The sequence below is a fragment of the Pinus tabuliformis genome, chromosome J (assembly GCF_031772625.1).
Source record: "Pinus tabuliformis cultivar Carrire ecotype Pingquan chromosome J, CPIR1, whole genome shotgun sequence".
NCBI lineage: Eukaryota > Viridiplantae > Streptophyta > Pinopsida > Pinales > Pinaceae > Pinus > Pinus tabuliformis.
Window position 1 is genome coordinate 1,643,519,023 of NC_142295.1, and position 22,647 is coordinate 1,643,541,669.

The following is a 22,647-nucleotide window of genomic DNA, read 5'->3' on the forward strand; positions in this document are numbered from 1 at the left end:
TTAACTTCTTGAAGTCAAGCTCCATCGGGGTAGTCACAGGCTTGCAGTCCACCATACCAAATCTCTCCAATATCTTCACCACATATTTTCCTTGAGATAGGAAAATCTCCCTTGGTTTCTGCCAGACTTCCAGTCCTAGGAAATAGTGCATTAGTCTTAGGTCCTTCATCTCGAACTCGGAAGCCAACTCCCTCTTACATTTAGAATGAGAGGGTCTGCAACTGTCAGAAAGAGATCGTCAACGTACAGCACCAGTATGAGAGGTTTGTCATCTTCAACCTTAAAGTAAAGATTAGGGTCGACTTCACTCCTAGTGAATCCCAGCTTCATCAAGTAGTTATCGATCTTCTCATACCATGCTCGGGGTGCTTGCTTCAGCCCATAGAAAGCTTTCTTCAACCTGCACAAGTGAGATTCCCGGTCAAGAATCTCAAATCCTTCAGGTTGTTCCACATAGACTTCCTCTTTGATCAATCCATGCAAGAATGCAGTCTTGACATACATCTGATGCAGGTTCCATCCTTACGAACCAGCGAGGGCTATGATCGAGCAGATGGTGGTGTATCGGGCAACAGGCGCAAATATCTCGTCATAGTCTATACCTTCATTCTGAGAGAAGCCACGAGCGACAAAACGAGCCTTATATTTTTCAGCGCTTCCATCAGCTCCATAATTTATCTTGTAAAGCCATTTTGAAGTGACAACGGCTTTGTCCTGGGGTCTGGGGACCACATCCCAGACATCGTTTTTCATGATGGACTCATATTCCTCCGTCATAGCATCCTTCCAAACTTGATGCTTGACAACTTCTGCAAATGATGAAGGCTCGTTTTGGATGATCATGCTCATGATGGTCAAGTATCCCAGATACCTGACCGGCTTCTTACTTTCCCAGAAAGTCCCTCTGGGTGCAATGCGTCCTTCAGCATAAGAGTCCCCCTAAGCCATGAAGGCCTCTTCCTAGAAGAGGAAGGCTCTTGCGGAGGGGCATCAATAGGATCCATAGGTTCTTCCACATCGGGCATCGTCTCATCTTCCTTTTCCTCCAGTTTCCTGGTGTCGACTTCTTTAGATTCCCTTAGAGTAGGAAGATTGTCAACTTTGCTATGAGCCATATCTTCATCAAAGGTGACATCATGGCTAATCTCGACTTCCCTTTGACCAGCCACATAGATTCTATAGCCCTTAGTATTTCCACTATAGCCCATGAAGATTCCTTTCTTTCTAGATGCACCCAATTTATTCCTTTATCTTGCGGCACATGAAAATATACAAGACTTCCAAAAGTTCTAAAATGAGATACATCAGGTTTCTTACCAGTGAACATTTCTTCGAGAATCTTGGAACCCAATGCTTGATGAGGGCATCGGTTTTGCACATATACAGCGGTATTTGCAACTTCGGCCAATAGAAACTTCGGAAGTCTTTGATCATGGAGCATAGCACGAACAGCTTCCACAATTGTACTATTCTTCCTTTCCGCCACACCATTTTGCTCAGGAGTATATGGTGTTGTAGTCTCCCTCTTAATGCCAGCCTCTTTGCAAAAGTCATGGAACTCATTGGATTCATACTCAGTCCCATTATCAGTCCTTAAGATCTTGATCTTCTTTTCAGTTTGATTCTTGATCAAGGCTTTGAAGTGACAAAACCAAGAGAACACTTCATCCTTCTTTTTCAAGAAGTATATCCAAGTCTTGCGAGAATAATCATCTGTAAAAGTAAGGTAATATAAATATCCTCCCAAGGAGTTCACAGACATCATACCAAATATGTCTGAGTGAATCAACTGCAATATATCGGAGGTCTTGCCTTGGCTTGAGGGGAATGGTCCCCTTTTGAGCTTTCCTTCGGCACATCCCGGACATACACCTTCTTGCTATAATTTGAACTTGGGCATCCCAGTCACCATTTTTCTCACATCGGGTAGAGCTTTATAATGAAGGTGAGCAAACATCCAATGCCATAGTTTGGACTGAAGAGATGTGTCACAAGACATGACACCCAGCGAACTTCCTCCGACCTGATATAATGAATCAACTCGAAACCCAAGAGTGAAAGCATCTTTAAAGTTCTTTTTCCATACACATACCTTGCCATCAATGAAGGCCACCTTGTAGCCTTTGTCTTCCATTGCCAAAATGGACACCAAGTTCTTTTTTAGATCAAATATATATAGGACTTCTTGTATATGAATTGTATTTCCTTGATTCAATTGAAGAGTGACATTCCCTACGCCTTTCACGGGATATTTTGAGTTGTCCCCAAGAACAATTTCCAGATTGGTCTCCTTCTATATCAGATTAGAGAGAGCTTCTTTGTAACCAGTGAAGTGCCTTGAGGCACCACTATCAATAAGCCAATTTCCCACCGAGTTCAAAGGAGCAATAGTAGAGAGGGCCACTGGTAGATAATATTTATCTTTCTTATTGTTAACAACGTTAGATTCATACCTGGAGTTTCTTGCCTTCTTGAAGGGTTGACCTCTTCCTTGATTTCCAGCATTCCGTTTACCTATGCCATTGGACCTACCATTCCTTTGATTGCCTTGAGAGTGATTTTGTTCATCGTCATGGTGTGAATCCCTTTAACAAGGCACTCCCTCGCATAGTAGCCCATTTTGTTACAATTGTAACATCGTCCTTTTCTTCCACCTTCGATCAGGCCTTTCCTTTGGATTTAGCCCCAGAATGGTTTCTTCTTTTAGCATGAGAAGAAAAGGCAGAGGGCTTGCCTTTAAGTGCGGGCATTTCTTGCTCTTCCATTCTTGTTTCTTCTTAAATGCATCTTGCCATTAATTCCTCAAATCCAGGAATTACATTATTGTTGAGAAGAGTAGTCCTGAATATATACCATTCAGGTGGCAGCCCTCCGAGAGTTGTGATAGTCATTTCCCTGTCAGGAACTACTTCCCCAATAGATAGGAGATCATTCTTGATCTCGGTGATCCTTAAGAAATATGCTTGCATACTCTCATCTTTGCCCTTCTTAATTTCCTTTAGCTTATTTCTAAGGAACAAAACTTGATTTGCATCATTAACTTTGAATAAACTCACCAGTCTATCGTAGATTTCCTTGGAGGTGGTCAGCTCGGAAACATAGGCCACCAGGCGCTTGTCGATAGAGTCCCGGATGATCTTCTTTGCTTTGACTTCTCCCCTGGTCCACTTGTTCTTTGCAGCAGCGGATGCATTTGATGGAGGCTCAACAATTCTGCCTCTCACATGGTCCAACACTTCCTGCTCTTCTAATGTCAGATCGAGAGACATCTTCCATCCGTGATAGTCAGACTTCTCACGGAGTTTGTCTTCAGCGGGGAAGTGTGCTGAGGACCCCATGACTTCTTTAAGATTGCTTCAACAGCCTTCGGTGATTGCTCTAGCTCTTGCTCTTGCTTGGGCTTTGTCTTCACCTCAGCTCCGATACCATGTTAAATTATGGTATGTTCTATGCTTAGAGCAGTTTACTTCAAATCTTTTTATTAGCCACTGTTTAGCAATCACATAAACATAAAGTAAAGTGCAGATAAAACATTAAACGATCGACAGAAAACAAGCCAAGACAAGAGACACAAGATGTGGTGGCTAGCCAGGAACAAACCCCAATGCGGGGAAACCCTTTGATCAATTCTTTTTTGATCTTCAATAGTTCAGCAGAGAGAAATAGTACAATTCAGAATTCTGTAATTTTATAACAGCAGCAGCAAACCCTAAATCAGCAAAGTCAAACTTGGTCAAAACAGCCCCGGATTGACTTCTAGTCAACTTGAAGAACTCGGTCTTCAACAGCTATCTTCAGCAGCCCAAAACAGTCCACAATAATCAGTCAAAACAGCAGTCAAAAGTTCAGCAATCTGCGGTCAGTCCTAACCAGTCAACATTGTTCAACTTTCAGGTCAATGCTGGTCAACACTCCATAAAACAGCCCAGCATTTGGTCAACGTAACCCTAGAAATGTCAACACTGCCCAGAAAGTCAACGTTGCCCTAATTCGTCCTTCTTCTTGCACGTGTCAGAGAAGCTACCCTAATTCGTCCTTCTTGCTTGCCCAATAAGATGAGGAGAGAGAAGATGAGTTGATAATGAATCAAACTCACTTGTATTTATATGATTCGCTGGGCATGTGTGCCACACATTTAGCTGCTGGCCGAACTTGACAATTTTTCAAGTATATACAAATAAATTCATATCTCCATAAATACTTGTCGAAATCGGATGATCTTTAGATCAATCCTACAACTCTCGACAAGAGGAATCTAGGAAAAATATTAGCTACCATAAATGAGGTGACCCATGTGGAGTTTGGCCCTAGTTTCCAATTTTAACAAAAAGTCTGTTGCCGAGAAGCTGAAGTGAATGCGAGTTTGGGTGAGTCTAAGGAGTCAAGGAAAATCAAAAATTTGGTGGTGGTCTCTCTTTGTTTCATGTTCTAGATTGGGAGATCGAAGTCTTCCAAGTTGGACTATTGCTGGAAGCTGTTAGCTACTGCAAGTTACTGCACAGTCACAATTGTTGGGTTGGTGTGGAGGGAAGGTCTAGTCTTGGTCTAGGGTGAAAAGTCTCAAAGGATACTATTGAAAGGAAGAATCACTTTGACTGGGTTTTTCCCCTCAAGGGGGTTTTGCCCTGGCATGTGCCTACATCTTGTGTTCATTGTTTTATGTGTTGCTACTTTTGGTAATTGCTTAATAAACTAAAGAAAGAAGATATAAAGAATTGTAATAATAAGAAACATCACAAGTAATTATCAAGATCAAGAAATTCTTTACTGCCTATCTGATTTTCCAACACTTTAAGCCCCCTTGAAGAGCAAGTTCCCAAATCTTGAGCATTTTGACTCCAATCTTCCCAATAGCTAAGCACTAGTCCTAGATCCTTGATGATCACATTAACTCAACGAAAAATCATTCTTTCACCTCTTTTCTTCGTCTTTTCTTCGTCCCTCTTAAGGATAAAGAGATTTTATAAGGCTTGGTGCGGAATTTTATGGAGGAGGAATTTTGGGATTCCGTCCAGACAAATTTCTTCATTTGTGTCTCCTATAAGCATCCTCCAATTTTGAATGAATTCCAATGGTGGAATTTCAAATAAATTGATGCCCTAGCTATCACACCAAGTGGGAACCCTTGAAGTTGCTTTTGACTTGGGGATTTCTTGAAGGTTTGCACTTTGTATCTCATCATTCAAAACCTTTTCTCTTAACTATAGTTGACCATTGAATGAGCCTTTACCTCAGTATATCTCTCAACCCTAGGTATCTTACAATATTTCTCTCAAAGGGATTTTTCGTGGAAAATCATCCTAGCTTCTCCCAAAGCTCATCCTTTAATTGAATATTTCCATTGAATGAGCCATCCTTGCCTCACTTTGAACCCTAGTATAGACATTAATCACAAGTGAGGAATATTAGAAGTCTTAATCTTAGGCTCTCATCATTATTGAACATTCTTGAGCCCAAGGTCTAGTCATCCTTCATAGGTCTTTCTTGGAGAGCCTTTTAGCTTCCCTTGAAGCATTTGAACCATTAATTGAGCCTCTCTTTGAATGGGCCTTGGAAATCATTTCATATCACATCATTGATCCTATCATCCTAAGTGATTTCCTCCATAATAGGACTCCGCTTGTCGGTGAAAATCCAAGAAGAGAAGAGGACTTATGTTGTGGTGAAGTGGGCCTCTGTCCCAAAATGTTGTTTTGCCCTCTAGTTCTAGCATGTATACTAGGCCTCCTAGTTTGTGCAGCAACAGGTCAACCTACATCCTTGGGTCCAAAACCCCGCCTTGGGTAAATTTCCCAACCAACTACTTTTGGCGGGTATCCTTCTCAAAAATACCTTCCGAGCTACCCAAAATCTACACCATTGATCCCCCAAAGAAATCAAATTTTAATAGAATAAATCCCAAAACCCTAAATGCCTAAAGGCTCAAACCCTAAACTCCATTCTTGCCACCTAGTCAAAGGTTTGAGCTATCCTTATGTCAAGATCTACTCTCAAGGTCTGACCTCAAAGTCTTCTATATGAAGGTCTGCTCTCAAGGTTATTATGGTCAAGGTCTGATCTACGTCATGTGCTACACTATTGCTCACTTCAAGAAAACCAATTTATTCATTGTTGATGTGGAGATGTGGATGTGGCTCAGAAAAAAACTCGTATGACCTGCTTCATGCTCATACAGAAATGGTTGTCAAAATTACCAATTAACAATGATAGTTATAACTTATCAAATCATTGGTTACCATTTATGGTACATGGATGGCTACTAGTAATATGCATGAGAACTCTCTTTTTCGTTATAACTTATGGTTCTACTGTTGTGATTCCTGAATGGTTTGATTCTTAACTCTATTTTTTTTAATATAAAAATAATTTACATTTCTTTGTAATTGTCATTTCCCCGCTTCATAGCAATAGCATGGCAGCTTAGCAAACCCTTATATAGGGTTTGTGCACAACTCCTTTTACAATAAACAACTAATTGTTTTAATAGATCCATTAGTTCACCAAGGAATATAATAAAATATTACATTTTTATCCTCAACCAACTACTTACCAAAATTAGAAGTTGTTGGGATCTATTACCTCCCAGGTTCAAACTTAGTGCAAAAGTCCTAATCACAAGTGTAAGACCCCAAAGGCAACTTACGCAAGCTGCCCACTATTACCTCAGTAGCTTTGCCTTTCTCACTTTAGACTAGGCAAAAGTAGATGATCCTGACCTAGGGAGCTTCCCTATGGTTTACTAATCTCAATTCTTATAGCATAGGTTGGGAGAAAGGGAGAGCCTAGCAACAGAAAAACAAAAAGGAAAAAAGGTTTTTTGAGAATTTTATGGTTTTGGGCTGATGAATGAAAGGGAATATCAATGTCTAATCATGTTTGAGCTATGGGGTCATGAGTGATCATGGATGCTAAATCAATACCATGGGTGCAACATGATTTCTTTGGTGAAGTAGTTCTCTCAGATTAAGAAGGCAGAAGATGAACCTATTATCATTTTCCATGTTAGATCTGTCACAAGATTGCATAAGATTCATCCATCAGCTCGACTAAAAAGTGTTTAAGTGGATTATGTCTTTACTTCCTATTCAAAGTTTTTTTCCCTCTTATGAAGTGAAAATCGAACAAATTTAGGGTAAATTTTTTGCATTGCCTTAAAAGTACAAGTATTCCTTGCTACTAAAAAGGACTAGAATAGTGGAAGCTTTGCACCTGATGAAGTTTCCAACAGTGTAAGAGATTGACAATGACTCATAGTTGGATAATTGTACACCGATAGTTGCACCGCTTCAGCCATAGAGTTCCATGAAGATAAAGTTGAAGAGCCAAGTTTATAGGTTGGTTCATTGGATCTTTCCAATGATGAAGACAATGGTCAAGAAGAAAAGCAACAAATCAGCCTTGTAGATTTGTGTCAGCAAGGACATCCTCAGTTTGATCATTGCTTGGATATGAAGAATAGCTGTGATTTGATGGAGATGAGGATGATGGAAATGTTTCAGGAGGTAGATTGGAAGAGAGTTGGCTCTTTTATTTTCTTCTTGATCACTAGTGAGGGACCATGTTCCCAATTTAAGCCAAAAGACTTACTTGGTTGCTTGAGCAGTGAGCACATGAATACATATTTCCACCATAGGAGACTCCATGACTGACTGCAAGGGAGTGCTAACTATGCTGATCTTTCCCATGGGATCAATCACTTGTTTGCATGGTTCTATTGGTCATTTGATTTATGAAAATCGATCACGGCAAATCTGATCTATTTCCAGAATAAGAGGATTTGGGCTTGTTACCACTCAAACTCGTACCCAATGTGTAGAATTCCTGCGCACAAGGTAAGAACCCAAAGGCAACTTGGAGAGGCTATCCAAAGTCACCACAATAATCTTCTCGCGGTCTTTAGGTTGGCTCTTCTCCAACTCAAAGAGGGTTTCCCTAACACAGGATTATTAAAACATATTACAAAGAGGCTCAAGATGATTAAGAAGAGTTAGCTCTAGCAAAACAGAAATATCAAAAGCGATTTTATAAATGGAGTGACGAGATAATTAAGACTAGTACCAAGTCCATTGGGCAAGTGGAGTCAAGCATCAACCACTAGGGGCAATAGTCTAAGACATTAAGAGTGAATATAGCCTGAATAAAGAAGCTACAAACACACCTATATGGTTGTCCACTAATGTAGCAAATTATTTGCGAAAACCCCAACTCATGGAGTCAAAACAAGTGTGAGGGTGCATTTACCCAAGGTAGATGTGAATGGTAGTTAACTCTTTATTAGGATGAAAGATGTAGCTAATTCTTGATTAGGATGAAGATATACATAAACATCTCCTTGATAAACACAGAGATATGCAAAGGAAATAAACCACAATTAAGATCTTAACAAAGGCACAATCTTCTTGATGACAAATAATGTTACCTATGTTTCAGCCACTTTCAGCCCTTCAACACCCATTTGATAAAAACATTTCATGCCTTAGTCTTCAACAAGTAAACCCAAGCAATTAAGCTACAAAAGGAGAAAAATTGGCTAGAACATGAAGTCGTCTGTCAATTTTGTCGTCATTCAAAGTTGGCCACTGCAATACATTGACAATACTATGGTATTCTACACCTCTGCTATAACAACCAAAACTACACACCCATACTTGACAAAATATGTGGTGAAGCTCTCTCTAGCACAAGCCCATCAACCATGGACTTAATGATCATCAAGACTCTAAAATTCCAAAATGAACAGCCGCTGAATAATAATGCTAACTAAAACAACATAATGTTCAAACTTCAGAGATGCTATTATAAGTTCTAAGGGTAGAGTCAAGGATTACAGTAACAGATAACCGATGAAAATGTTCAAGAAATAATATAACCCTCTCTTAGTGTTGTCTGTATGCATCTCATATTTCAGGTTGCATCATTTGCTCTCAAGGGTCATTATACGAATCCATATGATCTTAGGATAGCTTCCATTTGACAGTTTTGATTTATTTGTGAATTCGCAGCACTTAGTTTTAACTCTCTGGAAGTATATTCATCGTATAAGCAAGGAATTTAATTATTATAAAATACTTTCCTAAAGTAGAATACAAAATAGTAACAGATATTTCGTCTGTAACATAAGATTTTCTGTATATTTTCTCCCAGACCAAGGTATGAAACAAACTACTTCAGTCCACTACATAACCTATGTCAAATGGAGCATATAATTAAAAATTTAAAACTTCTACAGCATATAGGCATCGCAAAATCCCAACTTGGCCCATTCAATTCTGGGCCTCCTAATCCAGAGGGTCTGCCCTTGAAACTGATGAATCAATTTTTTCGCAGTTTGGTCAACATTCAAATGCAAACCCATCCATGCTGAACACCACAATTCATAAGCAAGGCAATATGGTGCAATGAACACAACATTATTTGCAATATGCCTGTATTGATAGCACAAGGATGTATCCAGTTCTACAAAACATATTCAAATATGCCATATTAACACAATAGTTTTTCAAAAAATATCAATGCATAAACATACCGCAACTGCCGCAATAGGAGTTTCTAACTTCGAAATTGCATCTAGCCCACCCTTTGCAAGAATTAGTTTTGTATGCCCAGAGTCTGGCTCTATAATAGGTAGCCTGCACCAGATTATTTGCAGTTGCATTGTTAGAATTTGGGATGAAACGATAATTTGACCAATCACAATACAGCCATTTCAAGATTGACAAGGAAATCTTGAAAATAGACTGCCATCATTGTATTGAGATAAAAACAAGTAAAACATCAAACCAAAATTTATTATATATCCATTCTGTCCTACATGCAAAATTTACTAGATACTTAAACCATATCCCTAGTTTATTCATTATAAAACATAAACAAAGGACCAAACCTTGACCAGGATAGCAAACCGAAAATCTTCTTACAAGAGCTATTTGGAGAAAAACTTTAAAAAGGCTCACGGATACTAAATTGTGGAGATTGGCTGCTGCTGCTGCATGTAATATGTGCTAAACACAGCTGTCTGGATTCCTGGAATATATGTTGATAAGCTCAAAGACCTGATAAGGAAAGGAAGGAATGGTGTTCTTACTAATGTTTTTATCATAAAATTATTGCTATATGGTGATAATGTTGCATTTATGGCAAGAACTCAACAAAGTTTGATCAATTGAATGTGCTAGACTAAATTTCTTGCAAGTCTAGAAGCTACAGATTATAAAAAGAAAATAATTGTTTTTCCCTAAAAAGGACAAAATTGAAAAAGTTATTCCATATTTTGAATAGAGAAAAGGACTTTTCAAGGAGTCTACATAGATGAGCAGCGAGCTGGAATCTTTTCTCTGGGAGAAAATAAATGGCGTGATGGTTGTCTTCTGCATCATGTCCTGACTTATTCTCTCCTTTTTGTTGGTGTGGTGGTCCTCATAGCTTCCTCTCCTAAGGGCTTAAAAAAAATAGACACCATGGCCAGATTCTGTGATCGTTGATCTTAGGCAGTTGGTGGTTCACCCTAGTAAAATTAAGGTCATGATCTTCACTGTGTCCAAGGGCTCTTTGTCATATTACCACTTCTCCTTCTACGGGACTGAGACTCAGATAACCACGACTTACACATATTCGGCATGCAGTTATCAAGCACACAATTTAGTTGGAGGGATACTTTTCAGCCCCTGTTCAACAAGGGATATGGTTCACTTTCCATGCTTGAGAGGCAACACTTTCAGGCCATCTCATCCAAGACGCACCTTTTGGACATGATCATCAGACCTATTATCCTTTATGGTTCTCATATTCAAGGGCCTACCTTGTTGTCCTCTGACTAGGCTAGAATTCAAAGAGTCCAAACACTCCTACTACAATGTATGATGTTACAAATGGACAGCCCCTCAAGCCTGCATCCAGGCAAAGGATGAAGCCCATCCTCTCCACCTCAAAACTATCTTCAGACTTGTTTCTTTCCTCCATAGGACTCGAACGTTGGGGGACTCAACCTCAAGGAGGGGGAAGAAGCCCTTCTTGGCTCTTTGCTTTTCAAGAATATTGCTTCTACATAACTCCTTGGGATGGAAGCATTGCTGGTTCACTGAGGCCTCCTTGTTACTCCTTAGACACACTCGATCAGCTTCTACACACTAGGCAGCAATTGAACAGTAAAATCAAAGAATACATTTACAAGAAGTATATTCAGTTCACTTGGATTCACAACCTCCCCCCCAAGGGTCTCAATCCCAAGATGACTTTCTACTTTGAGCACTGTTATCGCTTATGTTTTTTGGTTTTCCCATTGGCTGAAATCTGCTTTGCTTTTCCAACTGAAGGAAGCCTGGTTTTACTGTTGGAGGGATTCAGTCTGTTTTGAAAAATTTGGCTCCATTCTTTTCATTACATCGACCAAAAATTGTATCATCTCAGATGTTGATTCACTAGTACTTGCGGTATTCTTTTCAGCCTTACTTTTGGATGAAGAAGGCCTAGAAGGGTTGAATGGTTCAAGATTAGATGATTGTAAGTTCTCTTCTATCTTAGCAGCATACTCCTTGGTTGCCCCTAGAGTTGTTGGGGCCTTGTGTCACAACAGGGAACCAGGTTGTCCCTCAAATGCTTTGGTGTAATGGAGCAAGATTATGTCATTGTTTGGTTTCAAGTTGTCATGGAAATCTACTATTAATTTGTCAAACCTATCATCAAATTCCTTAATAGTTTCGTTGACCTTCTTCTTCATCTCATAGAGTTGTGTGAGTAGTAAGATAGTGTCCTTTCTAACTGCCTATTTATTAACGAATGCATCATGGAAAGCATTCCAATCATTAATGCTATTATCAAGGAGACCATTGAACCAAGTTCTAGTGTTTCCAACTAAGCTTAAAGAGAACAATTTCATGACCACATCCTCTTCTTCATTTGATACATCATGTTCACCTACTTGTAAAAATTCTCAAGGTGTGTTTCACACTTAACTGTGTCATCACCAATAAACTTGGGTAACCATTTCTCATATTTTTTAGGCATATTGAGAGGATAACCCCTAGCCAATGTTGCACGAAACGCCCCCCAGGCCCAAGGATCCAAACCAGGAATCGCGTCCCGTACGGATCCGTGAGGGATCTGTTGTCAGATTTGCGGTTTGGAATTTCGAAACCGAAATTGGGTCGGCAAAGACGGTTCCAGGAAATTCAGAACTATGTCGGCCCGATCCGCGGTTTTGGATTTCCAAACCCGGATCCGATGACATATCCTCCCCAAATCCGCGACGGATCAAGCACAGATCCGAAGGGAGACAGGTGGTTCCACAGGGTTCTAAATATTTTTTTATTTTTTCTTTGACTTAAGTTGGGTTGGGTGGTTCCTTAGATGCTTCCTAGATGCTCCCTCATGGTAATTTTAAATTCTCGACATTCTCCTTTATTTTTCATTTTCATCATTTCACTTAAATTTTTAACATTACCATGAAATGACTTAGAATGTTTGAGAGTGGTTCCAACCTCATCAGACTTCATATGGAGAAAATAGAATTTCATATCATATTCAAAATTCAGCAGACTTAACAGTTTTCAATGATTTAGGATCAATGGGATTGTTGCATTTCATTAGATTATATCATGTATGAGGGTATGTGATTAGCATTTAATCAAGAGCACCAAGCCCTATATGTACCCTAGTGTTGGTGGTGTTAATTGTTGAACTCCTTTGTCACACCCTTAGCACAAAATTACCTTTCAATCAAGTCAAAATCATCGATCACGCATGTTAAGCTTTTTCTACCATATTTTAAGACTTGGATTAGGTAGTTAGATCAAAATTGGGCAACCTTGACTAATATCCCTAGACAATTGAGGTAGAGGCAAAGGCTAGACAACAGGAGAAGAATCTAGATTCTAGATGGTTGATGCATCTAAATGGTTGATGCTCGAATAATTAATCTTTAATATATCTATCTTGATTTATGTACAAATATGCATGCTTCCATATCTTCTACAACTAATTTGGTATTTTGATGTTTTTTTAACATAAATGCAAAATATATATATATATATATATATAGTAGATACTTCGCTTTCTAGATTTTTGGGAAATGACACTTTTGCATCCCCGCTTCCTGCAACATTGCCCCTAACCCTAGACATGTCAAGTCATTTGTAAACATTCCTTACTCAAGGCTTATCACATATGATGATTGTTTGAGTTTGGCTCACAAAGGGATTTGGATTCACAGGAATACTAACAGTGGAAGAGTGGGAAACATCTTTCTTTCTTCTTCTAAAGACTTTTCCAGGCTCCGAAAGGCTACTATAAAGTGTTAAGCCTTGGGTAAAGATTGTTTACAAACCATTGGACATGTCCAAAATTAAGGGTTATTCTCACAATATGCCTAAAATATATGAGAAATGGTGACCCATGTTTGTTGGTGATGACACAGTTAAGGCTGAAGCCTGAAACACACCTTGAGAATTTTTACAAGTAAGTAGGTGAACACGATGTATCAAATGAAGAAGAGGACGTGGTCATGAAGTTGTTTTCTTTAAGCTTAGTTGGAAATGCTAGAACTTGGTTCAATTGTCTCCCTAATAATAGCATTAATGATCGGAAAGCTTTCCATGATGCTTTCATGAAGAAATGGGCAATTAAAAAGGACATTATCTTAATACTCATGCAACTCTATGAGATGAAGAAGGACAACGAAACTGTTAAGGAATTGATGATACGTTTAACAAATTAATAGTAGATTTCCCTGACAACTTGAAACCAAACAATGACATGATCTTGCTCCATTACACCAAAGCATTTGAGGGACAGCCTGGTTTCCTGTTGCGAGATAAGGCCCCAACAATTCTAGGGGCAGCAAAGGAGTATGCTACTAAGATAGAAGAGAACTTGCAATCATTTAAGGTCGAACCATTCAACCCTTCTAGGCCTTTCCAAAACTAAGCCTAAAAAGAATACCGTGAGTACCATTGAATCAACATCTAAGATGCTACAATTCTCGTTGATGCAATGAAAAAGAATGGAGGCAAATTTTTCAAAACAGACTAAATCTCTCCAACAACAAAACCAGGCTATGAAAAATAAAGTCCTTCAATTGGAAAGGCAAAGCAGATTTCAGCCAAAGGGAAATAATATTTATCTTTCATTTGGAGATTTTATTAGTGAATTCCAAGTGCTAACATTGGAAACCCTAAAGGGATCCACCATCTATTCTACAAGTTCTTGCTTATTTCTTTTTTATACATCTTTAGATCTTGTTTCTAACAATTGTTGTGTTGTTGTTACATGTTATATTTATTATTTCTTTCCCGAGTGAAATCATTCAAGACGTCTTGCTTTTAGTGCATACTCTCTCAAAGTCTCTCCCTTGGATGGTCTCTTATGTGCTTCTAATCTGAAATTTTTGCATTATTTCATCATATAAGAGACTTAGAAGTTGAGGACATCCTTGATTTTGTCCTTTATTTAGCATATGATCAATTGGTAATCAAAGCACACATTGCACCATTGATTTATTCTAGTTGGTTTAACTCTTGTGCCTTAAAGGTAGCTTAAAAGTGGCCCTTCTCTCTTTGAAGTTTTATTTGTTGAGAGATAATTATCTAAATTCAAATCTAAAGTGTTCAACATTGTTTATCTTTTAAATTAGATTTCACACACACATCCACTAGCTCGTAGCCCTCGTTCTCAAGTGCATATAGTGGTGATTTATGCTATTGTTTATAACCAATCATCTTTAAAGCATTTTATCACTTATTAAAATCATGTTGCTTTTAATTACAATGTTCCATAGTTTTTAAAACCGGCCTAGCTAACCGGTTACCGATCTAACCGGCCGGTCAGCAAGGCCACCAGTTGGAACCGGCTGAAAAACCTGGTTAAGGAGGCACGGTGGTGAGAATTTGGCCCTAACCGGCCGGTTTAGGACAGAACCGGCCGATTTGTAGCAAACCGGCCAGTTTTGTCCTAAACTGGCCGGTTACCTGCCATGCCCACGGAGGACCAACAGTGCGGCTTTTCCAAGGTAGTTTAGGGGTTTTGGATGGAAATTAAGGAGTCAAACTTGCAATGCTTCAGGTTGTGAACGCAATTGGTCTGTTTTTTAGCGCATACACACGAAGAAGAGAAACTGTTTGGAACAAAAACGGTTAAATGATCTTGTTTTCGTGCAATACAACCTTCGACTGAGGAGGAACCAAATGATGAACAAAGCACCTAATCTAGATCCCATTGTGTTGGACGATATTGATCCAACATCAGAATGGGTGGAGGAGACTGAAGATCCTGTGTTTGGGGCTGATTTTGATATCGACATGGCTTTAGCGGGGGATGAAGCAGATTTTGTGGTGGCATCAGTAGCAGCATCAAGGAAAGGCAAAGAACCAATGGAAGGCACTAGTCGTGCAGGTCGACAAACTCGTGCTTCCATTAGGTCCACTTCTATTGTTATTGGTGGCATTGCTACTGAGGTTGCAGATCAAGTTGAGGCATCCTCAGACTCTGAACCAGATGATGTCTATGTAGCTCCTAATGATGATCCTGTGGCTAGTAGTGGTGATGAACTTGATGATTGATCATGTGTACACTGTAGACTTGTAGTAGGCCAATGGCCTCATAGCTTGCAGCATTGTTTTTGGACTTTATAGGCCATTTAGAGCCTCATTTCTTATGTATTTTTCTATTTTGTTGATGATATGTATTACACTCGGTGCCATTTTGATCTTGTTTTTGTGCAATAGAACCTTCGACTGAGGAGGAATCAAATTATGAACAAGGCACTTAATATAGATCCCATTGTGTTGGACGATATTGATCCAACATCAAAATGGGTGGAGGAGACTAAAGATCCTGTGATTGACGTTGATTTTGATATCAACATGGCTTTAGCGGGGGATGAAGCAGATTTTGTGGCGTCATCAGAACCAGGATCAATAGCAACATCAAGGAAAGGCAAAGAACCAATGGAAGGCACTAGTCGTGCAGGTCGACAAACTCGTGCTTCCATTAGGTCCACTTCTATTGTTATTGGTGGCATTGCTACTGAGATTGCAGATCAAGCTGAGGCATCCTCAAACTCTGAACCAGATGATGTCTATGTAGCTCCTGATGATGATCCTGTGGCTAGTAGTGGTGATGAACTTGATGATTGATCATGTGTACACTGTAGACTTGTAGTAGGCCAATGGCCTCATAGCTTGCAACATTGTTTTTGGACTTTATAGGCCATTTAGAGCCTCATTTCTCATGTATTTTGCTATTTTGTCGATGATATGTATTGCACTCAGTGCCATTTTGATATATTCACTTTTACATGGTATATAAATGAGCGAACTTTGCATATTTTGTCTCTATTGGCTTGGAATCATGGTTTTAAATCTTAAAAATAGTTTTGTTTCATTAAAAATTAATTATTTAATGTATTTTTCTAAAACCGGTTCGTTTAAACTTTAGACCAAACCAGTGCCAGTTAGATAGATTCCAGTCGGTAAACCAGTTCATTAGGTGGACCGGTCCAGTTTTAAAAACATTGTAATGTTCAACAGACCCCCTACATTTCCCACACTACTAGGATAGGGAGAAACCCGAGGAAACATTTCCCCACATCCCCTTTTTTGGGAAACACAAGGGGCAACATTTCCCCAGTGTACAAAATGTGTTTCCTTAAAAGGGGGATTTCTAAGTGTCTCCCCTAGAACGTGGTGCTTCTAAGTGTCCCCCCATAAAAGGGGTGCTTCTAAGCACCCCCCCCCACAAAAGGGGAACTTATAGATGTCCCCCTAGAAAAGGGGGACTTATGGGTGTCCCCCCTAGAAAATCAGTGCTTCTAGGCATCCCCGTAAAATTTGTCTACTAAGGCATAAAAAATTAAAAAAACAAAAACAAAAACAAAATAATATATGAAAAAACCCTACCTTGCTTTCACTTTTATTCACATTCATTCCTTGATGCTCATTTTATTTTCAATGTCCATTGTCCATTGTCCATTGTCCATTGATAATTTTCAATTTTAACTTTTGAGTCTTTACTTTAGATACTAATTACCTCAAGCCGAGTCCTTGACTTGTCAGTCTTTAATATTTTTTACTTTGAGTAATGTCAATTTACTATTTCAAACTCTAGCATCTACTATTTTTCTTAGTATATGCTTTATGAATCAATATATTCCATTTCTAAATCTAAATCTAGATCATGTTTATCACATTTACAAATTTGAATTTAGTACTATATCACTATTTACTAGTCGCAGTGCACAATGATGAATTTGCATGGGATGAATTGTTATTGTTGGGATTTTATCATTATTATTTTTATTTTATATTTTTAACGATGTGGACCTCTATGCTAGCAACCTTGAGTCCTCCCATCCACCCTAAATTCCCCTTAAATTTGGGGGGTGCTTCCACATGTCCCCTATATGTGTCTCCCCGCGTTGTGCTCCCCCATCCAAGAAACTTGGTGGAACATTGTTTAATTTTCATACACATATTGTGGTTTCATTAAATTAAATCATAAGCTTATATGGTCATAAATAACTTAAAGAGATCTACTTAATCAAATAGGATATTCACCTTGGCTTCTAGGAGCCGACCTAAAGTGAAGGGGAAATTGTACTGAGGTGACAATGGGCATTTCCCATTTTGCTGCCCTAGTTAACACATACATTGGGACTTTTCACAAGGGTACTAGTACAAGTAGTAACACGCTCCACTATAAGGTCAACTTTCAGGTATGAAATGACTTTTTTCACATTGATGATAGTATTTGACTTACTATTTTGAAAAGATTTTTCAAACATTTCAAGACTTGCATTGAGTAGGGATCTCATGGATATCATTAATTTATTCCATGGACAAGGTCTCTCGCTAGTTTAGGAGCGGCATGCCTTCCTTGATGGACTACTAGTTATTTGCACATCAATATTTGACAGGGTTCTTGTTATTCATGGAGGGTGCACTTATTGAAGATATCTCTTACTATTTTGGGAGGTCGTTGCAACCACTTTGCAACACTCCTAAGGGCACACCTCTCTTACTGTTTTTTTATTATTATTTGTGAGATGTCTCTGCTAAGCAGATGCCCTAGGTTATTCAACTCACATGAAAGGGTTGAAAAAATTATTTGATGACCAATTCCCAGAGCCCTATAATATTATTTTAATATTTGTTTGACTCATCAAAAATGATCACTTAGATATAATTATTTAATTTGAGATGGTTGAGCCTTGAACTCTATAAATAAAAAGCTCCCCTCATTTGTAAGGGTTGTTGGACAATGCATCATAATTAGGCAAAATCTCAATTCCAACATTTTGGAAGTTGTGTATTATTTTCTGCAGTAAACTAATTGCTGTTTCCAGCAATTGATTTATTGCAGAAAATTCAATTTCCATAATTTTTTGAGGTCTAAAATTTGCATCTTAAGAACATAATTTAGCCTCAATTCATAAGGAAATCATTCTGAAATTTGCATTTGAAAGTTTCAATGATAAAATTCTGCATATTGCATTCTAATTTGAACACAGATTTATTTGTAGAATTGTATTTGAGCATTGTACTTTCATTTACTTTATTTTACTTGTGCGTTTACTTAACTTCATTGCATTGTCATTAAAGTTTCAGATATCAAGCAAGTCTAAGAACCTATTGCAACCTAAATAAGACTTGAAACTTTGTTTGGGACCTCCAGAAGCCTTTCTTTTAAACACCTTAATAAGATTTCCAACACCAAACACAATGATCCAAAAACACTACATTGATACACTTGAACTAATCAGACTTAGGATTTTGGTAGAGACACCCTTGAGTTGGAGAGGAACCAACCTAAAGAGAGGAAGTGCTATTGTGGTGACAGTGTGTAGACCTCCCTTGTTACACAAACTAACACCTTGTGCTTGGGACTTTTACACATTATGAGTGCTAGATATTGTTGTAACAAGGAGTATTCTTCTTGAGACTGTTTTGTGTTTCATAAGGTGCTAATTTCCCCACTCAAACTTTTCAAGGTGCAATTCCATGATTGGGATTGCTTGATCTTATGTTCTGAGCTATCGATTGTCCAATTCATCCTTCCCAACCTAAACTCTAGGTCCTCGATGGTACTGGGTTGTTGTAGTTGCTCATTTGTAGTTCATCCACTATTGATGCCAAAGATTTAATTTCATTCCATAGTGCCAAATCGCCACCTCCATTGCAAGGTCTAGCAGAATGGTGACCAAACTGTAGGGGGTCAAGATTTTGTTATGCCTTCAAGGTTTCAAGTTCTCCATTCCTTTGATTTTCCTTCTGTTTCCTCCATCATCTAACCTCCAGCTCCAAAAAGTCGAAATGAGGAGTGATGGTTGGGGGGGGGTGGGGGGGGGACTTTACGAAGGCAGAATTAGGGTTTACGAAGGCAGAATTAGGGTGTAGTTGGGTCATTAATTTTTTCTCTAATTCTCTCCAGGCCTTGGACCTGCTGGCAGGCTGAAACAGACTTGGCCAACTAACAAATTTCATGTTGACCAGACCAAATCACACTGATTCGGCAGCCAGCTCAGACTGTTTTTCTCCAAAAACTAGTTTGACTTGGCCAAGTCTGATAACATTGTTCAGATATCATATTTTAATTCTTTCCCACAATTCAGATTCAACGCATGGGTGCAATACATCCTACAACAGAGACACACAATGCCAATCAGGTCAGAACCAGAGAGATACAAAGACAAGGTGGGTAACAGCAGGGGTTATAGGACAAAATGTCTGATCCAGAGGCTTTAACAGTACTTTAGGATTTCTGTTAATAAACAGTCATTTTCCCAACACTATAATAGATCCCTGAACCGAATAAACTTAATTGGTAACCCACCACTGTTTTGCAATATAAAGCCTCGTAGAAGCCATCACATTGCAATGATTAGTAAAACAGACACCATGGTGATGCCTATAAAGACAAAATCTGACAGTCTCCAATAGTGATCAGTGATCTAGTATCACCCAGCCTATACCTCCCAAAAAATTCCTTTTTCACAACATAGGCATTGTTGGATAGACACGTTTGAAAAAAAAAAAAAAATCTGTTATTTGTGCTATTCATTAATCCTGATGTAAAATCTGGTTGCAAGTCTTCATCGCATTATCAACATCATTGGCTGGTAGAGATCTTTATTTCATAGTAGATTACAAAGTCAACAATGAAATGCCTGTAATAATTCATATAATGACAGAATTTTAGGTTTCAATTAAAAAATAAAGGACTCTTTGTTTTATATCTACATCTATATATAGGAAAAGTGACATTAGCGACTGTATTAACTTTTTACAATGACTCAGACAACAGGATTGTACAAATGACACCAAGGTTCTAATGTTGGCTCTTATTCAGATTCAAAGAAATCAACAACTCTTGAAAACACTGTCAACTGGATCATTTGCCCACAAAGCCATTTGCAGGAAGGTGTATTCCAAATGAAACTTCATGGAGAATACATTTTGAAAAAACAAAATCAAAAGAGAAGAAAATCATATTGCACACTGATTAGTTAGACTGAACTTCAGTTGAATTTCAGATTCCTTGATAATAGATTAAAAAAAATGCATCGTTGCTAGGTTATTTGCAGGAAAATAAATGATATAGTTCATGAGATTAAAAAAAAATCCCTATTTTAGATCCTATAATCACTTAAATCTATCTCATAGTAAGGATACTGAGGTGTTGAAAGTGAGTCTGCATAGCTACTGAGAGAATTTATCAAACAGTCCTCAATTGTTGACACTGGACTGTTGATTTCAGAGAAAGATGAGTGGACGCTGCCCACTACTAACTCTAACTGGAGGAAGCCCTGCAAATCTGAGTTATTTTAAAAATTTTACTCATTGCATGTGAATTTCATTGATGCTATTTTGTCTCCATCTAAAGCCCTTACTCCCATGTCTATCCCATTTACCTTCCATTTTTAAACAGAGAAAGACCCAAAATAAAGTTTGCACTGGATAATTCTTGAATTCACAATACACAACACTAGAAAAGTAGCGCAGCATTGGATGTGCTAGCAACAACTTTCAAATATACTTTTAACATACTTTTAACGTAAAATAGATAGATCAAGTTTATGATGACCATGGGTACTCAGATCGTCCCACAATTCCTTGATTGATTTTGATTGTCAATACATACAGAGTTTATTTCATCCTTAAATCCCGAGAGACAACTTTCAGACCAACATGTGATCGTCCTCGGTAGACTTTTTCTTACATTCTTCTATCAAAGAAAAAAGTGCGAGGATTTAGAGCAGATCTACAAAGCACTTTCATGAATCAGGGCTTCACAAAAGACAGTTTCAGCTTATTTGGTTCCTCAATCCAAGACCTCTGAATGTCTTCATTTCCCACTCCAACCCCTTGCCCTATAAAAGAGAAGGACCTGGACGAGCTAGCATTTCAATAAATTCAAGGAAACATCTACAATGGAGTACACACAGAAAAGTTGAAATATAATGGGCAATTTCGATCCACTCATATGATATGATAATTGAATGCAGAAGATACCCAAATTAAAGACATATTCGCTCATATAATCAACGTAACAACATACCCATCTATACATATGTCTCTGCAAATACACACTACGAGGATTCTTCTTACAGCCTGAATGATCAAAACCAACAACTAAACCCAAAACATCCAAATCGTTAAAGAGCAGTACAATAGTCAAATTGAATCTTTTAGTCTTCCATTGGATCATCATCGACCATCAAAATGGGCTGAACTTAAACTAAGATTGGAATCCATATGAGTGTAGTATGTATTCTATTCTATGAGTGGCATTGGATCATCTTAAGAAATAAATTTAATGAGAAACAACTGGATAGGATCTAAGATGAGCTAAGCTATTATTATTAACGTTAGTAAGGGATCACTTACGCTCGGTGATCATAGGAGCCTTCTCCTCCGTGCTGTGAAAGAGTGGACGAGCATCCCAGCCAACATGTAGATGATAATAATAGCAGCAATGACCATACATGGTGACGCCCATATGCCATTCTGCTTCTTCCGCTGTTGTCTCGTCTGTCTACAATCCTAACTCAATTTCAAACCCACAAGCGCACTCGGGTCTCTCTGAGATCTGGCCTGCTAACTAGTTCCCGGGTCACATTATCCACACAAATGCTCTAGGTCACATGAGATACCCCACCACATGAAGAGCTTCGCGCCCTCCAAGATTATATATACAAATATATGGAATGAAATGTGTTTCAATTTATTCCTTTCTTCTAACTTTTTGTATTCGGAAGGCCTTTCCCTCGATTGACTCGCTCTTCCTTTAAAATCAAGAAACGAAAAGCATGGTCTGTAGTCTGCACGAACAAGTTTAAAATTCGTTCAAGCATCATTGGGTTGCTTATACTATTATCTATGTTTTATTTTGATACAATATATGGTTTTGACTTTTTGGTATCATGTATTTTAAAAAGAAAAAAATCGTATCGTGTATTATTTAGGTTTTTTTTTTTTGTATTAATTATGAAATATTTTAATAATTACCAGTGGTTTAGTTTAATTTATACATGAAATGGCTATTTTTTCGATATATTTTTTTATCAATTTTAACTATTTATCAATTTTAACTAAATTCTAATAGTGATTTTCAAAACTTTTTCCCAATATATTTTTTTGATTAATTTGAACTAAAATT

General features: G+C 38.3%; 1 protein-coding gene across 1 annotated transcript in view; it reads right to left on the reverse strand.

The window, feature by feature from the left end:
- Positions 1-22,323, reverse strand: part of LOC149233832 (uncharacterized) — a 160,542-nt gene extending 138,219 nt beyond the window's left edge. Inside the window, exons 1-2 of the mRNA XM_089379863.1 lie at positions 21,876-22,323; positions 9,527-9,629 (exon numbers count right to left, since the gene is read on the reverse strand). Coding sequence (XP_089235989.1) covers positions 9,527-9,629; positions 21,876-21,994 — 222 coding nt within the window. The 5' untranslated portion in view covers positions 21,995-22,323. The remainder of the gene's footprint in view (positions 1-9,526; positions 9,630-21,875) is intronic.
- Between the last annotated feature and the right edge of the window lie 324 nt (positions 22,324-22,647).